The sequence below is a fragment of the Ascochyta rabiei genome, chromosome 15 (assembly GCF_004011695.2).
Source record: "Ascochyta rabiei chromosome 15, complete sequence".
In the NCBI taxonomy this organism is placed as follows: domain Eukaryota; kingdom Fungi; phylum Ascomycota; class Dothideomycetes; order Pleosporales; family Didymellaceae; genus Ascochyta; species Ascochyta rabiei.
The window spans coordinates 292,922-312,307 of record NC_082419.1 but is presented as its reverse complement, the minus strand read 5'-3'; the positions used below and the strand labels follow the sequence as shown (position 1 = coordinate 312,307).

At 56.7% G+C, this 19,386-nt stretch overlaps 7 protein-coding genes across 7 annotated transcripts, besides 13 other annotated features; 3 read left to right on the top strand and 4 right to left on the bottom strand.

Moving 5' to 3' along the window:
- Nucleotides 1-904: 904 nt before the first annotated feature.
- EKO05_0008553 (uncharacterized protein) lies at nucleotides 905-1,722 on the bottom strand (the record flags this gene model as incomplete). The annotated part of the gene is made up of 3 exons (XM_038941609.1): nucleotides 905-1,065; nucleotides 1,117-1,363; nucleotides 1,429-1,722. The coding sequence occupies 3 exons, from the start codon at nucleotides 1,720-1,722 to the stop codon at nucleotides 905-907; spliced, it is 702 nt and encodes a 233-aa protein (XP_038796093.1).
- A 348-nt stretch (nucleotides 1,723-2,070) lies between these two features.
- Nucleotides 2,071-3,795, top strand: EKO05_0008552 (alpha-tubulin; the record flags this gene model as incomplete). The annotated part of the gene is made up of 6 exons (XM_038941742.1): nucleotides 2,071-2,095; nucleotides 2,191-2,231; nucleotides 2,352-2,454; nucleotides 2,508-3,038; nucleotides 3,090-3,688; nucleotides 3,742-3,795. 6 exons carry the CDS (start codon nucleotides 2,071-2,073, stop codon nucleotides 3,793-3,795), a joined length of 1,353 nt encoding a protein of 450 aa, XP_038796092.1.
- Nucleotides 2,235-2,276: a tandem repeat.
- A 337-nt stretch (nucleotides 3,796-4,132) lies between the features above and the next one.
- Nucleotides 4,133-6,943, bottom strand: EKO05_0008551 (DNA polymerase alpha accessory factor Mcl1; the record flags this gene model as incomplete). Its single annotated transcript, XM_038941691.1, has 4 exons — nucleotides 4,133-6,446; nucleotides 6,493-6,644; nucleotides 6,696-6,853; nucleotides 6,907-6,943. The coding sequence occupies 4 exons, from the start codon at nucleotides 6,941-6,943 to the stop codon at nucleotides 4,133-4,135; spliced, it is 2,661 nt and encodes an 886-aa protein (XP_038796091.1).
- Nucleotides 4,525-4,568: a tandem repeat.
- Nucleotides 6,944-7,072: 129 nt separating the features above from the next.
- Nucleotides 7,073-7,134: a tandem repeat.
- Nucleotides 7,135-8,056: 922 nt separating this feature from the next.
- Nucleotides 8,057-11,034, top strand: EKO05_0008550 (uncharacterized protein; the record flags this gene model as incomplete). The annotated part of the gene is made up of 2 exons (XM_038941553.1): nucleotides 8,057-8,737; nucleotides 9,190-11,034. 2 exons carry the CDS (start codon nucleotides 8,057-8,059, stop codon nucleotides 11,032-11,034), a joined length of 2,526 nt encoding a protein of 841 aa, XP_038796090.1.
- Nucleotides 11,035-11,302: 268 nt separating this feature from the next.
- EKO05_0008549 (uncharacterized protein) lies at nucleotides 11,303-11,986 on the bottom strand (the record flags this gene model as incomplete). The annotated part of the gene is made up of 1 exon (XM_059637327.1): nucleotides 11,303-11,986. The coding sequence occupies one exon, from the start codon at nucleotides 11,984-11,986 to the stop codon at nucleotides 11,303-11,305; it is 684 nt and encodes a 227-aa protein (XP_059493310.1).
- Nucleotides 11,886-11,977: a tandem repeat.
- Nucleotides 11,987-12,044: 58 nt separating the features above from the next.
- Nucleotides 12,045-12,091: a tandem repeat.
- Nucleotides 12,092-12,305: 214 nt separating this feature from the next.
- On the top strand, nucleotides 12,306-14,370 carry EKO05_0008548 (uncharacterized protein; the record flags this gene model as incomplete). The annotated part of the gene is made up of 4 exons (XM_038941620.1): nucleotides 12,306-12,322; nucleotides 12,378-12,413; nucleotides 12,467-12,698; nucleotides 12,892-14,370. The coding sequence occupies 4 exons, from the start codon at nucleotides 12,306-12,308 to the stop codon at nucleotides 14,368-14,370; spliced, it is 1,764 nt and encodes a 587-aa protein (XP_038796088.1).
- Nucleotides 14,250-14,297: a tandem repeat.
- A 927-nt stretch (nucleotides 14,371-15,297) lies between the features above and the next one.
- Nucleotides 15,298-15,330: a tandem repeat.
- A 23-nt stretch (nucleotides 15,331-15,353) lies between these two features.
- Nucleotides 15,354-15,403: a tandem repeat.
- Nucleotides 15,404-16,246: 843 nt separating this feature from the next.
- Nucleotides 16,247-16,265: a tandem repeat.
- A 25-nt stretch (nucleotides 16,266-16,290) lies between these two features.
- Nucleotides 16,291-16,307: a tandem repeat.
- A 139-nt stretch (nucleotides 16,308-16,446) lies between these two features.
- Nucleotides 16,447-16,480: a tandem repeat.
- Nucleotides 16,481-17,076: 596 nt separating this feature from the next.
- EKO05_0008547 (uncharacterized protein) lies at nucleotides 17,077-17,820 on the bottom strand (the record flags this gene model as incomplete). Its single annotated transcript, XM_038946566.1, has 1 exon — nucleotides 17,077-17,820. One exon carries the CDS (start codon nucleotides 17,818-17,820, stop codon nucleotides 17,077-17,079), a length of 744 nt encoding a protein of 247 aa, XP_038796087.1.
- Nucleotides 17,458-17,513: a tandem repeat.
- Nucleotides 17,821-17,828: 8 nt separating the features above from the next.
- Nucleotides 17,829-17,860: a tandem repeat.
- Between the last annotated feature and the right edge of the window lie 1,526 nt (nucleotides 17,861-19,386).

The following is a 19,386-nucleotide window of genomic DNA, read 5'->3' as shown; positions in this document are numbered from 1 at the left end:
GTCCAAGTACACGCAATAAAGGTCCGGACAACAACACCGGCGTTTACACATGGCAGCGAGGGGAGGCGCCGAGAGTGGGGTGCTAGAATGTTACGTCATCGTATGCCAAGCACTTCAGATATCGAGTGACAACAAATCTATCAGATCGACGTATCATCTTGATGAAGGAGCTGACCTTTTGGTTCTATTTGCTGTCCACGTGAGTTTAGATACCGTTGGCAATCAACGTAATGCTTGCTCTCGCGCATACGTTTAACATCCTTAATAGCTATGTCTGCTAGGGTAGCATCATCTTGAACAAATATGTCGCCTTTTGATTTTATAGGGCACGGTGTTCAACGTGTGACAAGCGCCGGCTCATGAGATAGCAGAATCAAATCAGTCGAAGCCTCTCACTGCTTCCGGCGACTCCAAACATGCAACCTCGTTTTCGTCGCCTTGCTCGCTCGTCCCTGGAACCGGAAAAACTGGCCAGCGAGAGCGAACATCAAACTGATATTATCTCTCGAATTTCCCAGCTCCGCTATCTGTAGCCAAAGTTCCATTGGTAGTCTCGCCAACAGCTCTGTGATATCTCCGCCAAGAGTACGGTACTGGATGTTGTCGCGTATGATCCGTATGTACGTTGGTAGTGTTAACTGAGGTATCAGACTATGACGGCGCAGCGTTGGGAACAAAGCAAGTGCGAACTGCATAGACGAGTTGACATCAAGATGCTCCCATATCTCAAGCAGCAGTTCGGCCGGAAGACGATCGAAGGACGACATTCTTGACGAAAGAAGCAGAGATGTAGGTAGCACGCTAGTAGTAGAGGTCATGCCGGGCGCAGGTTTTGTCCGTAGCGACCGAATGATGCAGCAGCGATCCCTCTCAGACGGACAGTTCGCCGCAATTGGGCGTGACCTTAGTCTGCATGTGGCTTCTCGCGAGGTTCCTCAACGACCGAGAGCAGCCAGCGATAAAGGTAGCCTGAGATGAACCAGGCTGCAACAGCAACAGCTGTGATGTATATAGCGACCGGTACCAAAGAGCGAGGCAGGACGTTCAGGAGAAAGGGGTCGAGAACTGCGCTTGTTAGCTTTTTGGTTATCTTGCTGCAACGATACTGTGACTTACTGATATCTACATCGACTAGTGGCGGACGTTCCATCAACGAGCGGTTAGTCGAGTAATACGACGCTGCTGCCTGGACTCTCAAGAACAGTATTGATTGGGCTTCTTTCAGCGTTCTCTGCGTGTCCAAGCTACTCTTGAGATGCGGCTCAGCCAATTGTTCACTGTAGCTTGCGAGAGATGATATGAGGTTTGGGGTATCGAAGACTTGTGCGATTGAGTAGGTGTCGAGCCAGAAGTCTGTTGGTGACTGCAGCACCGTCAACATGTGCCTATACCTGAGATGGTTTTGAAAATTAGAGCAACAGGACTCACAGTCGCTGGCCAGCATATGCGAACCTCGTATCTTCGGCCCTCTTCTAGGCCACTCAGAAGGTACCAGGACTCGATGCCGTGGGGGTTCGTGTGCGAGGGGAACTGCACCGGAAGCTGGGTGGGCAGGATAGGTTCAAGGTTCGATAGCGAGTGCAGGCGCAAGTCTTCTAAGCTGGGGCGGATATCAGGCAGCGTCACAGCGCTGGGACCGAGGAAAATTGTCTTCTCGACGTTGGCGTTCACCATCCAGGCCTGCTGTGACACAACGCAGAGCAGGGCAGCTACGACGCGCATCTTTGGCGGACAGCACAAATGGTGAGAAAGAAGCTCGACACGGGCAATCACATACTCTCACGTGGACCAGAGCAGCATCATTGAGCGGCGCGCAGCTTCACTCAAGCGTGTGTCGTCCTGTTGGTGGTGTTGTGGTTGGTCAACAGGTTGGAGAGAGAGGGGCACGGACCTAAGACCATACCAGCTAGCTCCTTCCGCGATAAACACACTAAATCTTCTACGGCGCCAGGTGCCAACAACACTCGACACACCGTCTCCGCTGCTCCCCACCCGCAGTCCCCGTCAAGCCGCTTCAGCTTCTGCGCAGAAGGCATCCAGCTACACCAATTCATACTCTCTCCATCCATCATGAGAGAAGTCATCTCCCTCAACGGTATGAAACCCCCACACGCGCACGCGCCCTGACCGCCCCGTCTTGGGCGGGACATCCTAGTGATATTTGTTGATACTGACTCTGCACGCGTCTAGTCGGCCAGGCCGGTTGCCAGATCGCAAACTCATGCTGGGAGGTACGTTCGCCCCTCGCCGCACGCCGTCTGCAGCTCTCCGTCGCCCACAATGCGAAAAGGAGGGGGCAACGGCGGGTGCCTTGACCGCCTTTGCGGGAATATGCTGACACAACACGACAGCTCTACTGCCTCGAGCACGGCATCCAGCCCGATGGCTACCTCACTGAGGAGCGCAAGGCCAAGAACGACGACCACGGCTTCAGCACCTTCTTCTCCGAGACTGGTACCGCTGCCTGCACTCTGCCGTTTGCGCACCCCTTCTGACACACACTGCAGGCCAGGGCAAGTACGTCCCGCGCACCATCTACGCCGACTTGGAGCCCAACGTTGTCGACGAGGTTCGCACCGGCACCTACCGCTCGCTCTTCCACCCCGAGTACATGGTCACCGGCAAGGAGGATGCCTCGAACAACTACGCCCGTGGTCACTACACAGTCGGAAAGGAGCTCATCGACCAGGTCCTCGACAAGGTCCGCCGTGTCGCCGACAACTGCTCCGGTCTGCAAGGTTTCCTCGTCTTCCACTCGTTCGGTGGAGGAACAGGTTCCGGTTTCGGTGCCCTGCTGATGGAGCGTCTGTCCGTCGACTACGGCAAGAAGTGCAAGCTCGAATTCTGTGTCTACCCTGCGCCGCAGGTCGCCACCTCGGTTGTCGAGCCCTACAACTCCATCCTCACAACTCACACCACCCTGGAGCACTCTGACTGCTCCTTCATGGTTGATAACGAGGCCATCTACGACATCTGCCGCAGGAACCTTGGCATTGAGCGCCCCAACTACGAGAACCTGAACCGTCTCATCGCTCAGGGTATGTAAAAGCTCCATATGTGCTGATGTGTTTAGCTAACAGATTGAACAGTCGTCTCCTCCATCACTGCCTCGCTCCGCTTCGACGGTTCCCTCAACGTCGACTTGAACGAGTTCCAAACCAACCTGGTCCCTTACCCCCGTATCCACTTCCCTCTCGTGGCCTACGCTCCCGTTGTCTCAGCCGCCAAGGCCGCCCACGAGGCCAACTCGGTCATGGAGATCACCAACGCCTGCTTCGAGCCTAACAACCAGATGGTCAAGTGCGACCCTCGCAACGGCAAGTACATGGCCACCTGCCTGCTCTACCGCGGCGACGTCGTCCCCAAGGACACCCACGCCGCCATCGCCCACCTCAAGACCAAGCGCACCATCCAGTTCGTCGATTGGTGCCCCACTGGTTTCAAGATCGGTATCTGCTACCAGCCTCCCCAGAACGTCCCCAACGGCGACCTCGCCGGCGTCAACCGCGCCGTCTGCATGTTGTCCAACACCACAGCTATCAGCGAGGCCTGGTCCGCTCTGTCGCACAAGTTCGACCTTATGTACTCCAAGCGCGCCTTCGTCCACTGGTACGTCGGTGAGGGTATGGAGGAGGGCGAGTTCTCCGAGGCTCGTGAAGACTTGGCTGCTCTCGAGCGCGACTACGAGGTGAGTCGTTTATCTCCTTTCTCGGGCAGGATGTTGGCTAACAATTTTTTCAGGAGGTTGCTGCCGATTCCCTTGAGGGTGACGACGGTGTCGAGGCTGAATACTAAGCGGTTTTGCGCTGAGCGCAGCGGCGTTGTGAAAAGCAGTTCGGTTCTGCATCGCTACCTTTGGTTGTCCGTGTCGGAGCTACACTTCGGAAGCAATGCCGCAATTTGGCGATGGCGAGCAAAGGAGTTTTGTGGGACTGCTAGCTTACATATCAAAGCGTTTTGGGATGGATTATCCTCTTTCTCTGTTACTACTCTCTTACTAATGCACGATAAATGGCTTCAACTGTGTTTGCGCGTAAAGAATTTGCGTTGTGAAAGGCTGCGCGTTGAAGGTTTGGGTTCGCTAGTATCAAGCTGAACAAGTGAGATTTGCATTTTTGCTTGATGCTGGCCCTCAAGCAAAGTCATCGTCGACGTCCTCGTCTTCTCTCCCTGCAGCCCTCTTTTCCGCGAGTTCTCTGATCTTTTCCCCAAGCACATCTCTTCCGTATCGACCCGCAACCTTGCCAGCAAGATCCAGCATCTTGCCGTTTGCATCGCGCATCAGACTCACAATCTCCAATGCTTTCATCCCGTGATCCTCGCCCGCCAGACACTCGACACCGAGAAGCTGCAGCAGGGCACGATCGATAGCGACTTCCAGGTTGGTGAGATCCTGTTTCTGTGAGGACGAGAGCCGGGTGTGGGATAGCGTGGAGGCGAGCTGGGCATGCAGAGTGCTAGACAGGATGAAAGCCTGTTCGTGCTCCTGCTGCTTGCTTTCGTTCTTCTTCCGACCACCTGCTGCTTCTTCTTCGTCGTCGTCTTCGTCGCTCAGTTCTTCGGCGTCGAGGACTCCCATCTGCTTCTTGCGGTCGATGGAGCTCGAGAGGGGAATCTCGAAGCCGAATTCGCTCAGGTGCGGCACTGGCGCGGACGGGTACTTTTCCTTGCCCTTGATGATCATGCAGTGGAACTTGGAGGCGCCGTTGCTGTCTTGCGCCACGCCGATGGGCCAGTACGATTCCTCCTTTCCGCCCGTCGCGAGGCGGGACAGGCATTTTGTGTCGAGCATCGGTACCCAGCGTGCCTGCCCGTTTGATCTCCAGTTCAGCAGGGTTAGCAGCACGCCGGACGAGTCGTAGATGTACGGGTCTCCGGAGGACGAGAAAAAGACGGAGTCGAGGGTTGTGTTTGGTGGGAGCGCGAGGATGTCAGAGTCTTGGTAGATGGTGTCGTGTTTGACGTTCTCGATCGTGTAGAGCAGCTGTGTGGAGAGATCGGATTGGATGGGTCCGTTGCCGATAGTGAGGATATAGTCGCGCCACGCAGCGCAGGTCACGGCGGGTGAGGACTTTTGGCGGTAGACCCGGATGGGCAGGCCAAATAAGGAGTAGATGCGAATGTAGTTTGTGCTGGTTGTTACACAGACGTACGAGTCGGATAGTGCAATGGCCGTTACTGACTCGCCGGCAGGCAGGTTGGTACGCCAATCTGTTCGTGTTGTCCATGTCTCGTGTGGGCGGTAATAGATCATTGCTGGGTTCCCATCGCCAGCACTGTTGGGCTGACATGAAAACAACGTTCCGTTCTCGTTGAGACATGCCTTGTCGTAGAGAAAGATGTCTGTGAAGTGGAAGTTGCGGAAAGTGTGCTGGTCGTAGAAGTTTACAGAGACGGTATTATGCCGCCCTTCTTGCGAAATCGTCTCGACATGGCCAGTCAACGAGCAACAGAGCAGCCTTCGATTGCCTCTCCAGGGTGTGCTACCAGGTTGAAAGGGTTCATGAATCTGTGGACGGAACAATGCACTAGTTGTGGCACGCTTCTTAGCCACAGGCTCAGCGCCGTTCAGGTGGCCACTCGTCCGCTTTCCGTGGCCGTTGACTGCTTGTGCGTAGCCTGCACCATCGTCATCAACGACAAAGTCCTCCATGTCCTCGTCGCCATCATCTCTCGCCTCGTCATCTCTGAAGTCTGGGCCAAGCAGGTCGTCTAGGGAGTCAGGCGTGCCATCCCGTTGCCGTGGTCGTCCGGGTAGCTCTCTTGTTGTGGCGTTCGCCTGAGGTGCAGGTGCAACTCCAGCTCGGCCTTCGGAAGGATCATGGAAGAACGGCGCCGATACGGTAGATTTGTTCAACAATGGGAGGTGTTCTTCTGGCACAAAGTCTGTGTGGATGAACAGTTCTCCTTCATTGTTTGTGTAGGAAAGTATGTTCTCGGTAGGATGCCAGACCATGGCAAGTATGGTTGCCTTGACAATGTCAAACGATTTCAGCAACTTTTGTGTCTTCGTGTCCCATAGTTTTAGGTCCAGATCGTTGGAGGCTGTTGCCAAAAGGGCACCGTTTGGTGACCACGCTGCCGCTGTAATATCTGCTGTGTGACCTGTCTTGAAAACGCGCTGACGTGCCCAATCGTTTGTCGACATGACTTGCACGTCACGAAGGGCTGTAGGTGTTGCAAAAGCCCTTCCATCAGGGTGCCAAAGCACTTTTGAGCTTGACTCAGACTCAGTCTCCAGGCTTTTGATCATGCCATCCACCTTCTTGATCATCTCGGGCTCGTTCTCGTCGAGGTTGTATACGTAGATATTGCCGTCGGTGCAGGAGACAGCGAGATGCTCGCCCTTGTTGTCAAAGGACACATGCTTGACCGCGCGTGGCTGATCGCGTAGTGTACGGACTTTGGTCATGTCCTTTGTGTTTACAATATTTACCGAGAGTTCACTGAGCTTGTCAGCTTCGTCTTCACGCTCTAGGGGTCTCAACGTACTCGCTCGCAACAGCAATCCAATTGCCATCCGGACTCAAGGCTACATCTCGCACAGGCAGCGTGGTCCTGACGAGGATCTCCTCGAACTTGTTTCCTTCCAACGAGTACTTGCTCACTGTGCCGTCTTCTGAGCCAGTGATGAAGAAGGCATTCTACGATTCCGGTCAGCGGTTGGGACGTGTCCTATGTGCAACGGTACCCACGCCAGCCACCACTGCTGCATTGTTCTCTTGACAGTCGTCTACGGTGATGGGCTCGTCATCTGACCCGGTTGTGAACACACGGCAGTAGTTGTCGACTCCGGCTGTGATGAGTTTCTTTCCGTTCGGTGTATAGGCGAGGTAGGTTGCGCCGGGAGCGTCTGGATCGAGTTAGTGAGCTGGAATGCATGCAGTGAAGGATGAGTAAACGTACGAGCCTGTCGGCTGCGCAGTCGCTGTTCCGAGGCCATGTTTGTGCAAAGTCGTGATTGCTGCGCCAGACCTGGCACGACGCGTGCGAGAGACGCGACCCGCGTTGAGTGCTAGAAAAGTGGGGCTGTCAAATCACGCTACGGTAATGGCCAGCATCCCGCCTCGAATTCAGCTTCAGCATCCAGCCTCGAATTCAGCTTCAGCATCCAGCCTCAAATTCAGCTTCAGCAATTGAACATGCGTCGAGTCAGACCCATTTCAAGCCCGACCAACAACAATCTAATATCTCGTGGTCTCGAGTCGGCCAGCTTGTGTATCCCTAAAGTCGACCGATAGCGTTGCCCAGCGGCCACTGATCGTGTTCCCTGGTAACCATGTCCTCGTGCATGGAGCAAGACGAGAGACAGACCCGATCCAGACGTATCAAGAACGATCACTGCGTGCATGTGTGTCATCCGACCCAATCTTCATCTACTGTCACTATCTCGTGTCTTGTGTTGCGGCACTTAATCGCTGACGCTCGAGGAGCACTTCACCCGCTTCTCGCCTGCGTCGACCAAGGTCAGATGCACGACTCATGCTATATTTGCTACGGTATAGCGTACCATGCATGCATTCAAGGCTCAGGTGCTCCCTGTGAAGGTGTCCGAAACAAAGCTGTAAGCAAAAGGAACCAGTCGAGTGGGCAGCTTCTCCTTCGGCGGGTTGCCTGGCCACTCAGAGGCGCCCAAGCCGTGATGCTTCGTGCAGTGGACCAGAACGGGGCGGGATGACCGAGTTATAATTAGCACGCCTCCAGCTGCAGGCGAACGAGTAAAGCAGACGACGTCGAGCCGCCGTAGCAGTGCAAATTACGTCTCAACCACACGCCTTCTTGTCTGCATTTACGCATATACCAACGCGCCGTCCCAGCGACTCTACCGCGACCTTTCTGGAGGTCTCAACACCGCGGCGACAGCGCTGGGCGCATCGCATCCTATCGTTTGACCGTCTTGCGCTGGATCCGCGACCCTGACGCCGTACCGTGTTGCGCTCAACTCCCTATCGAGTGTTTCGCACGGCGCTCGCGATAACGCGGCTGCGGTTTACAGGCCACACGGAGCGCGGATGGAGCGCTGACGGGCCCAAGCAGCCTCTGTACCATCCAAACAATGCAAGTCGACTATGGCGACGGGCCAGATTCGAACCACAGCCTCCATCTTACAGCCAACTACGAACACGCCGGGTTTCGGCACCCAGCCGCTGGTGCACCAGCAATTGATCCGGGCCTCGAGCAGAGCACAGGTGCCAACCGCAATCGACATGCGCCCATGTCGGTCCTCTCCCGCGCTGCCCCAACCCACCTGCTCCAGCCCGACAATGCCTCGCTCAGCAGCGCGCACCTTGCCCACGGCTTCTACGGAGACATGGCGCGCAGCTCACAGCCTCCCTCGACGCCCTCGAATGCCTCGCCGCGCTACTCCGCCGCCGTGACGCCTGCCAGCCAGGCCAAGCACGCGGCCCCCAGCTATGCGCCAGACGATCGCGCGCTTCCCTCGCAGGACGTGGCCGACGAGACCATCGACGATGCCTTTGCCAGCTTTGTCTTGTACTGCAACCCCAGCTTCGCCCTCTCCACAGACACCTCCGAGTTGGTGAAGCTGTTTCGAACACCACCGAAGAGCGACGGAAAGGCGTTTAGCACTTGGACCCTGTTCGAGCTGATAGGCAGGTTCAGCACGGGAGAGATCAAGACCTGGACGCAGTTAGCTTTGGATCTCGGCGTATCGCCGCCAGACACGGACAAGGGACAGAGCACGCAAAAAGTCCAGCAGTACTCCGTGAGGTTGAAGGTAAGGATGCTTTCATTTGCACCTGTCATTTCACATTGTGTTACTGGCGCGCTTTCCCAATGGCACGCCTGCTCGATTGCGTCTCTCTGCTAGGTCGTATCTGCTCGCCCCTTTGCCTTCGAGTCAGTTTTCGAGTGGAGTTATGCGCCTCAGGCATGCGGCGCAGCCAGTGCTCGTCTATGACTTCCTGCCCGTCTGCAAGTACTGTCCGGATCCAAGCTGCATCAAGCCATTTTGCAACAAGGAGCGCGGCACAGGCGCCTGGATCTATTGAACGATGCAGCTACTGTGAGCCTACCTGCTCTCAACAAGCTGATCTCTTGCCATGTTCCCATGCGTCGCGCACACTACCGCATTGGCAGTTCGCTGTCGTGCAGCACACATTTCTCTTCCGTACACATCGACGCACACCGCTTTGGAGCGTAACTCGACCATGTACTGACTCTCGGCAGCGATGGATGCGCGCCATGCACATTGATGCTTTCTTTGAGTATCTGCTCGACAAACAGCACCCCTACTATCTGCAGATACCTCCCCCGCACGATCCTTTCCCAGAAGACGGTCGTGACGGCGTGCCACTGGAGGAAGATCTGGCTATTCGAGCACTTGACCCAAAATTCAAACCCAAGCGTGGTAGACGGAAAGCCGATGACGCTGACGAAGAGCTGGACGCTGAACTGGACACGCCTGCTCGCAAGCGGCCGCAACTCGATACGTCTATACCTTTTGGCAATGCACTACAACCGCAGTCGGCGTACCCTACCAGCGCCCACCCCGACCACATGGGCGGTTTCCTTACGCCACATGATCCATGGACAGCCGCATCTGCCATCACGCCTGCTTCTGCTCTGCATGCTTCGCATCGTCTGAAGCAACAGGAAAACGTAACTCCCTACTCGGCGTCACCTTTGTCTGGTGGGCAACAGATTCGTTGGCGACTCAACAGCCAGGAGCCTGCGACGCCCCATCCCTTATCGGCCGTCACGCCATCGTCTGCGCACCACTTCTTCGACGAACCCCAGTCAGCAGTGACCCCTTCCAGCGCAAGACCACGCGCACGTAGACGTCATGGGCCAGCTGTATCATCAGCTTGGTCGGCTAGCAGTACCACTCCTGGTGGAAAGCCACGGGGTCGGCCACCCAGCAATCGATCCACTCGAGACGGACCGTTTGTCACCTTTCCTGTCAATCCAAGCAGAGAAGGCACGCCTGTAGATATACAGAGACACTCGGGTGCTTTAACGCCCATAGTAGAGCGAAGACAATCTGGGTCGCCAGCACCTGAGCCTGTCTTCCGGTTTCCACCAACGCCTGCGTCGGCACTTCCTCCCTCGACAGGGGAGTCGCCGGTCATCAGTGCTGGTGGAACTCAGAGACAACGTTTGAGCCTGCAAGTGCCGCAGAACATTGGTAATCCCGTGCGATTGATCACCCCTACTGTGCTGGTCAATGGTGAAGAAGACCCGACTCCGAGCACCGCCGCGGCATCCTCTGCAATCAGTTTTGGCTCTGAACGAAGCTTCTCGGCGCAGTCCTTCAGCGGCAGCGGCAACAGTCATCTCCACTTCCACGGACACTTCACTCCCGTCGAGACTCCAGCTCGGCCACAGCCACCACCGGGGTCACAAAGTGAAGCAACCTTGTCAACGTCGACGCCCCCACTCCCGTCGATCTCTTTCGACACGCTCAATCGTGCCTTGGCTGCCGAGCTCATTCGTGCGCCACTCACGGGTCGACGTAAGCGTCTACGGGGCAACGAAGCGAAGAAGCTGGCATCGTCGATACTGGCTCCACTGTATGCAAAGCCTTTGGCCGGACCCACATCACCAGCGAAGGTCATGAGCAGTCAGGTCATGGGAATAGCCATCAGCAGCTGTCTCGGACTATCCAACGCAGCAGGGATCGGTTCTGGCGGGCCCAGCGGCGGTGTCAAGAGAGTCGAGTGCGCACGTTTCCGCACAGGCGGCGATGGGTACGAGAGTCCCATGGAAGACCACGAAGACGACATGGAGAGCGTCCACGGCTCCGTCATGGTCAAGGAGACGTTTGACGTCTTCTTCGCCGTGTCGTTTGGTGGGCTGTCTGGCGAGTGGACGGCCAAAGGTCTCCACGCTACCACTGAAGATGTGGAACACGCAGACACGACAGCAGGTGGGCAAGAGGCAGACGGCACCGAACCTGGCCAACACGCAACAGCGGCGTGGAAAACAAAGTTTCAAGAGGCACAGAGGAAGCTGTGGGAAAGCGAGGAGGAAGTCAAGAAGCTGAAGGAGAAGATCCTAGAGGCCGTGCTGTAGGTTGGGCGGGTGCTGTTGGACACGCAGCGTATGTAGAAGAGGTGGAGTTTAGCGCTTGTTTCTTGCTTGGTCTCGCTATATACCCCCCTGATTCGACAGCTTTGGCGAAAGGTTTCTGGTAGCTCATGTGAGCGTGTAGGGTCTTGTTCGCATTGCGCACTCGCTATAGACTTGTCTGGACAAGCTCAACACAACCACTAGGATGGACCCTGGGCATCGTGCACGGCGAGTGAGCTCCGTCCTCTTTGCCTGTTGTCGTGATGGCGCTTCACGGCCCTTGGTGGGCAGCCACCGCAGGCTCGTCCTTCTCCCACGGCTTTCTCCTCTTCGCCTTCTCGGGCAGTGTGCCTTGGCCGTCCAGGACCGTGTTCGGAATCTCCCTGATGCCGGGGACGGGCTGCCCACTCGTGATGAGCTCTACGATGTGGGCGAACGTGGTGGGGTAGGGCGCTGGGGGTTCGCCGGGGTCCGTGGGCGCTGGCATCACGCCACTGGGCGCGTCGTAGCTGGCTTCGGTGAAGTCGAGCGGGTGCACGCCGTTTGTCTGTGGCGGCGGTCGGCCCCGGGCGTCACGGTAGGCCTTGTACGCTTCAAAGTCGACAGCCGTGTTGTACTTTCTTCGCACAGTCAGCCTGCGACCCACCCACCCACACACGCGCGCGCGCGCAGTTGGGCAGTCTACCCACCTGGCATAGTAGAAGCAACGCGCTCGCAGGGCTAGCTCGGCGGCTTGCGCAGGCGAGCTGTTGCTGCCGAGGATGGCACTCAGACCAGCCTGGAACTCGACATCGTCGTCCCAGTGGTATCTCTCAAGAGCCTCGTACGTGTCATGCAGCTCGGCAGGAGCGCTGGCTTCCGATCCAGCTCCCGCTTCCGATCCAGCTCCCGCTTCTGATCCAGCTCCCGCTTCCGATCCAGCTCCAGCTCCAGCGCCAGCGGCAGCAGCACTCATCGCAATCAGCTTCGGTGGTGGTACACGAGATGTGGGGTAAACTGTAAAGGCGACGCGGGCTCCGAAGCTCCAAGCTCCAAGATCCAAGCTCCAAGCTCCAAGCTCACGGCTCACGGCTCGCTAACGCAAACGCCAAGCGCTTGTCTCACCAGCCCCACGATCGCATCCTTCTCTTCCCACGCAAGCTCTTCTCCTCGACACCACAACCACCCCCCGACCACGCTTCTTCACGACTACCGTACGACTTCCCTCACTTCTCCTTCCTTCGCCGAGCTTCTGTTCCTCTCCTACACGTGTTTTGATACCCCCCTCCGCCGCCATGTCCGAGTTCATCGGGTCAGTCGCAGCTGGTTCCATCACGCTGGAGCTCCCGCTGACGTGCCACGCGTAGTTCTCGCATATCGCTCATCTCCAAGAGCGATATCCGGTCAGTAAGCACCCATGGGGGAGCCATTGGGCGCACACACTCACCCCTCGCAGCTACGTCGGCACCCTCGTCGAGATCAACTCCGAAGCCTCCACGGTCTCGTTAGACAATGTGTGCTCGTTCGGCACAGAGGGTCGCAAGGGCGGCAAGGACGAGTACCCGCCATCAGATGTCATCTACGAACAGATTGTCTTCAGGGGCAGCGATGTGAAGGATCTCCGCATTGAAGAGCAGATCAAGGAAAAGTCTCCTCCTGCCATGCCTCAGGACCCGGCCATCATCGGAGTAAGTACACACCACCCACCCTCCCATCTTCTGGTCCAGTGATGTAAAATTTTCGGATGTAAATCATTTATACCACCGAGAGCGCAAAACCATGTGGATATTTTCCGTTGCCTTCCTTCTGAGTACCTCATCTACAAGCCGCCTAGAGTTCAGCCTCTGCATAGCTCGCTCGCTGACATCGTGGTTGCCATAGGTGCAGCAGGGACAGTCACGTCAGGACGTGCCACAGGACCAACAGCGCCAGCAACAAGGGCCTCCGAACTTCCCACAGCAAGGGCAGTTCCCACCTGGCGGGTACCCTCCTTTCGGCCCTGGTGGCCCAGGCCCGTATGGGAGAGGCTTTCCCCCCCAGCCTGGCTTTCCCGGCGGCCCTGGACCGTTCCCTGGAGGCCCTGGCGGATTCGGAATGCCTCCCTACGGGCCACCACCTCCAGGCTGGTTCCCTCCAGGGCAGAGCTTCAACGGCCCTCCTGGTCCATTCCCTCCCAACATGCCCGTAGGTCCTCCTGGCTTCCAGAATCAGAACCAGCCACCGGCAGGCCCTCGCGGTGCTGCCCCAGTTGATACACCTGCAAAGGATGAGCAGTCGCCGGCGCAGCCCAAGCTTGCAGAGGCTGATGGCTCTGCCAAGCTTGCAGAGCCAAAGGCAGACGCAAAGCAGGCTGGAAAAGCCCCTGCGCCCACCGCTGCTGCCAAGCAGCCTCCACCACCACCCGTCGAGACAAAGCCTGACGTCTCGGCCGCTCTCGCGCCGCCGCACACCCAGCCTGCACAGCAAGGTGGTGCGCAGAAAACGCAAGGCAGACCAAAGGGGGGTCGCATTATCCCAGCTGTACCCATCGCCAGCCCGAACGTAAACAAGTCAGCTCCTCGCGCGCAGCAGCAGGCCCCCGCTCCTGCCGCACAGCCCCAGCAGGCTACCGGTTCAGCCGGTCAGCAGAACAACGCGACCCAGTTGGCCACTGCTGCCGTCGCTGAGGCCATGGCCAAGCTCAACATGCAGAACCGTGGTCAGGCACAGGCACCGGCACCTGCATCTGATCCTCTAAACAACCTTGCACAGAAGGTAGAAGGTATGCGTGAGCGTGAACAGCATGCCCGACAACCCCGAAACCCCGGGGCTGGTGCCGGCTTTGGTGGCCGAGGTGGTAGAGGCGGTCGAGGCGGTCGAGGCGGTGCCCACCACCAACAGCAGTCCCAGCCACAGCAGAAGATGGAAGTGCCCACTACCGACTATGACTTCGACGCTGCAAACGCCAAGTTCAACAAGCAGGACATGGTCAAGGAAGCTATCGCTTCAGGATCTCCGCTTGGCGAAGGTGTCCCACCTACCATTGAAGCGATCTCGAACGGACAAAATGGCGCCAGCGAAGTCGCAGACGACGTGGTCATTCCCGGTGCTTCATACAACAAGAGCTCTAGCTTCTTTGACAATATCTCTTCAGAACTCAAGGACCGAGAAGAGGCTGCCAGCCGCCGTGGCCAGGAGTTCCGCTCCGCTGAGCGAAACAAGAACATGGAGACTTTTGGTCAAGGCAGTGTCGATGGCTACCGTGGCGGCTACCGAGGCCGTGGCAGGGGCCGTGGTCGTGGTCGTGGAGGTTTCGGCTTCCGGGGCGGACGCGGTGCACCCCGCGGTGGTGCTCTGTTCGACCAGCCCGCCGCACAGTGAGTCGAACGTTCCTGAGTGGTGTTCGTCGCTTCACTGGTGATGCCTATCTTACACATCTTTGGCATATGGACCGTTTTTTTGCTATGCGTTTGGCTTTGACCAAATATCTCCTTAGTCACCTTGATATCTTGCGTCTACTTGAGCGACTTGTACGAGTACTTTCACACAGTCACTGTCCTATGGGCTTGGTCTTTGGAGTTTCTTGGGTCAGTGCATGAGCTCGAGGCCATGCGAACGGATATAAGGATCAGGCACGAACGAATATCATGACACAGTCATGAGAACGATGAACAAAATCAAATGAAGAACAAGGCCGGACGTTCCGTGCCCTCAACCAGTCTCACTTTCTCAATTGCTGTGCCTAACAAGTGCCTACACATCAACCTTGGTCGTTGCACTCAAGCACGCTGTCCATTGCTGCAAAACCTTCCACTAGAGGCACACACGAAGAGATGTGGGGTGGTCAGCGTCAAGTGGTCTGCAGAGCACACTCGAACTGCCAAACGAACGGTGCAAATACGAACCCGTCGTCAACGCCAGCCCGTGTCTTCCAACTAGGCACTCACTCTGCGTGCTCCCCCAATACCGACATGAGTATCCATGCATCCACCATCTCGGTACACCCCCATCTCCACGCCATCATCGGCAGACGCCCTTCCTCCTCTCCTCTCCAGTCCACTCTGCGGCTCTGCCCAGCTCTCCTCCTCCATCACCACATCTGCCTCTTCCCTTTCCCTTTTACTTTCCCTTTCGCTTTCCCTTTCGCTTTCCCTTTCGCTTTCCCTTTCGCTTTTCGCTTTTCGCTTGTCTGGTTGGCAGGCTCCTTCGTCTTGTCTTTCGCTTCGTCTTCATCTGTTTCGCTTCCGAGGGGGTGGCGTGGGTGCGTGTTTGGAGGTGTTTGGAGGTGTTTGGAGGTGTTTGGGGATATTGCTTGGTTGCTGTGCTTGATTGCTGTGCTTGGGTTGCACGTGTAGGTTCAGTCTTTTATTCATTTATTTTTTTATTCATTCATTTATTTTTTATTTATTTATTTTCTCTCATTACACACTGCGTTGCTTAGCGGTCTCTGGAGCTTGAATGCGGCGGCATCTCTTCGACTTCTCCCCTGATCACGAAACAGCGAGGGAGAGATTGTCTTCGTTGTTCGAGCGCCTGGTTCGGTGGGAATGTGCAGCGGCTGTCGTGCAGTGCACAGTGGGGCTTTTGGTGCTCTGGGGCTTGAGATGCGTCGTGTTGCGCGTGCAAGCAGACACAAACATGGATGGTGGAAATCACTTGGACGGGAAGGTTGTGGAGAGAGACACAGATGCTGGTCATGCCCGGTGTTGTTCGAAATGCACGTCGTGCGGATCAATGTGTACGGACTGTATGTAGTATCATATCCACAATCACACTCTCCGTCTTCAAAACAAACAAGGATTCGCGATGCACTCGTGATTGTCATGGTGGTGCACAACTAACCAGGTTCCCACCAGACACCACCCAACGCCTCATTTAAAAGTCCGACCGACCAACGCTCTCCCACAACAAACACGCTCAATTCCAATTACAGCGCGTGAAATCAAACACCCCAAGCCCGGGAAATAACTCGCACCAACCACTCCAAATCAAACGAAAGACAACATCGAATCGGAAGCAAACGACTTTCCCGCAGCCGGAACCCGGAAGTTGCCCTGCCTGACTAACTAACACAGACTGTGCCACACGCACGCCCGCCCGCCCCTTCTCACCGCGCAAGCCATGGCAAATGACCATGTGTGTGCACAAAGGCGGGAGATGATCCAGCGATGCAGAACATGCAATCATCACAACTATGCAGCCTTGTAGATCAGACCAGGCCAAGCGGTAAGATGAGCCGAAATTGAGATGAACATGGAAAAAAAAAAAAAAAAAAATGACATGCGAGCAAGCTTCCTCTCACTGCTGCTGCTGCTGCTTCGGTCGGCCACGAAACCGACAAGCTAGCTAGCTTGTCTGGAAATCTGGGACGTCGAGTGGCGAGCTGCGTGCACAACGCGTGCAGCCGTTGTGCAAGTGCAACACCAGATACGACAGCGGCGGGCACTCGGCCGTGCGCACGCCACGCCACGCCACGACACGCCACGACACGACGCGACACGGTGGTGAGAGTTTGTTTGCACGTGGCCGCCTTATTTGCAGCTGCTCAGCTCGTGGCTCGAGGGGCATGGCGCTGGGCTTCTTTGGGGGGTTTGTTTTTCATGGCAGCAGGCTATCGAGTCGGGCGGGCTTGGCTTGGGTGTGCACATTGTGGAATACGATGTCGTGCATGGATGGGCCTCGGTTGCTCAGGCGCCTGGGGCTCTCATTTCCGCTGCCGCCGGGGTGCTGGTCAGGGGTGTCAGGCTCGCACTCTTTGTCGATCTTGGACCTTTGTTGGCCTGCTTTTGTTTCAAGGCTGGAGCTTTCGATGGCTGTTGAATGGCTGATTCGTTTACACATGGAAGTTGACGACGACGTCACACACGGTGTCACAGAGCGAAATGAATTGCAAATCGGCATCGTAATTCGTGAATAGTCAAATTGCAGCGTAACGCTGCCCCTAAGGTGAACAAGAAACGTACAACCAACGTACGATACAAGTGAAGAAGTGAAGTTTGTCCAGCGCCGGCCATGCGAGCCTGTCCCTAAGCCAAGAGGATGCCTCCAACTCCCCGGGAAATCTCATCTCCATGGTGCGTGAATCGTTTAGGCAAGATCGCAGGCCCAGATGCCGGCGTACAGAGCGCAGCCGATCTTGGAGTAGTTGTCAGAGGTGAGAATCTCGGCGTGGCCGGTCTGGCCCTCGTAGGCCCAGCCGTCAGACTGGGTGGAGCAGATGCCGTCGAGACCGGGGAGGGTGGGGATCTCGCAGAGCCAGCCACCAACAAAGACGTGCTCGAAGTCGTCCGCGTTGCCGGGGGCAAGAACCTGACCGTAAGAGCCGGGGTTGAGCTTGTGGACCATCTGGCCGTTGGACGAGACAACGCAGTCCTTGGCGTTGGACTGGAGCTTGTCGTCGTTGGTAAGGGGCTTCAGGCCCATCTTAGCACGCCAAGTGTCGACAATGGCCTGGTAGCCGGAAGCGGGGGCAGCAGGAGCGGGGGCAGCAGGAGTGGGGGCAGCAGGAGCAGGAGCGGCAGGGGTGGCAGCGGCCTTGGTGCTGGGGGGTGCAGGTGGCTTGGTCTCGTAGACAACGACCGGGCTGGTAGGAGTAGGGGTAGGGGTGTTCTCCTCGTAGACAATAGTGGTCACGACAGGAGGCTGGGGAACCGGGGTGGAAGCCTTGGTAGGCTTGGGCTGGTCCTGTCCCTCGGTCTGGTAGACGGTGTAGAGGACAGTCTCGTAAACGATGTGAACGTTCTCCACCTCCTTGTTCGGTTGGGGCCTTTGCCAGTTGGGAGCTGCGAGAGCAGTGCCGACGAGGGCGAGGATAGCAGTGGTGGCGCGCATTTTGAGAGTGTTGTTGTTGTTGTTGTTGTTGTTGTTGTTGGAGTTGGAGTTATTGGGGTTGGTAATGAGTTGATTGGACGAAGTAGTTTCTTAGATTGCTTGTTGAGTGAGTGTTGTGCCGAAGGGCGTAGAGAACGTGATGTCAAAGAGTGACTGTGAATGAGTGTATTCGTCGATAACCTGGAAGTCGCAGACCTGAATCTCGGATTTTATGGCGGGAGGAGATGACATACTTTATACACACATGGCACTAAGGCCGTGCCGCGCTTGCGCGAGATGAATGCGAGCGCCACGGCCCCAGTCTCCGCAAAGGCTCCTGTGCCTGGGCCTAACAGCTCTTAGCCGAAGATTGTAACCCCGCCGAGGCCGTGGTAACCCGATTGAGTCCTTTCGTTTCAGTCTGGCGGCTTGATGTCCATTGTCACCAGCCCTGGTCGTATGCCTGGTCCGCTCGCTGTTTGGGAGTCCAACTCTTTGTCCGATCGGACTGGGCATCGTTCCTGGCACAGGGGAGTACGGAGCAAGTCCAAGGCAACAACGACATGGTGTCGCGGCGTCTGCCGGTGCTTCGATTTGTTGCCCTGTTGACAAAGCCGGGCGTGACGGGCATCAGGGGTAACCAACAATGGGCACAGGCTTGCGCAGGGGTAACCGCACAATGAGCGTTCACAAATCACGCGCTTCAGGTCTTCTAGACGAGCCACTAACGTCGGGAGCAAAATACCTTGTGGAGTTCCGTTGGTTGCACTTTTCTGGTTGGTTGCACTTTTCTGGTTGGTCGCTCATATGGCCGTCGAGGTTCGGACAGGCCTGCGTTTCAGGTCAGGGCTTAGCGTTGGACCTTATTCCGCCGGGACCCACATGTGCACGCGTGCACAACAGTCCGACTCAGCAACTCTAGCTTTCATCCTATCCTGGCTGTTCAACAGCTGTGGCTCTGCGGGCTCTGCGGGCTCGACGAGTGGCGGAGATGATGCGCAGGTCTGTGCGGCAATGTCGAAGAAGTTCGAGACTCGCCAGCGAGCCTCTAGAGGTGGAGCCGCAAAGGAATGAGGCACGGGACGAGAGGCAGCATGAAACGTTGAACCTTGAGCATCGAAGATCCCGCTGGTGACATCGGCCGGGGAAGAGGGGACATGTTTCGCGGCGGTCCGTCGTGGCAGTCTGCAGCCACGACACGCGAGCCATGTGACAACAGGAATCACGAAACGACACCACACCACCTCGTCACACTCCCGAGCGAGCCATCGTATCATCGTCCATCGACAAGCGACAAGCCAGCACGCTGTTGGGCAGCTGTCGCTTATGCATATTCCTCTTGGCCTGCGCCACGGATGGCTGGTGAAAACATCCACAAACTGATGATGCCCTGCCAGTTCTCAAAATACGTCATCTCTCGACCTGCGTCGTCTGGGAAGCGGCGAATTAACATCTGCCCATAGGGAGGGGTGTTGCAAGGACTCCCATCCAAGTTGAATCTTGCTACCCGCTGTCGCTTAAACTTGTTGCCTCATACCCTCATCTCCTGCAAGATGAAGCGCCGCATTCTAGCCAGGCCTGAGGTAG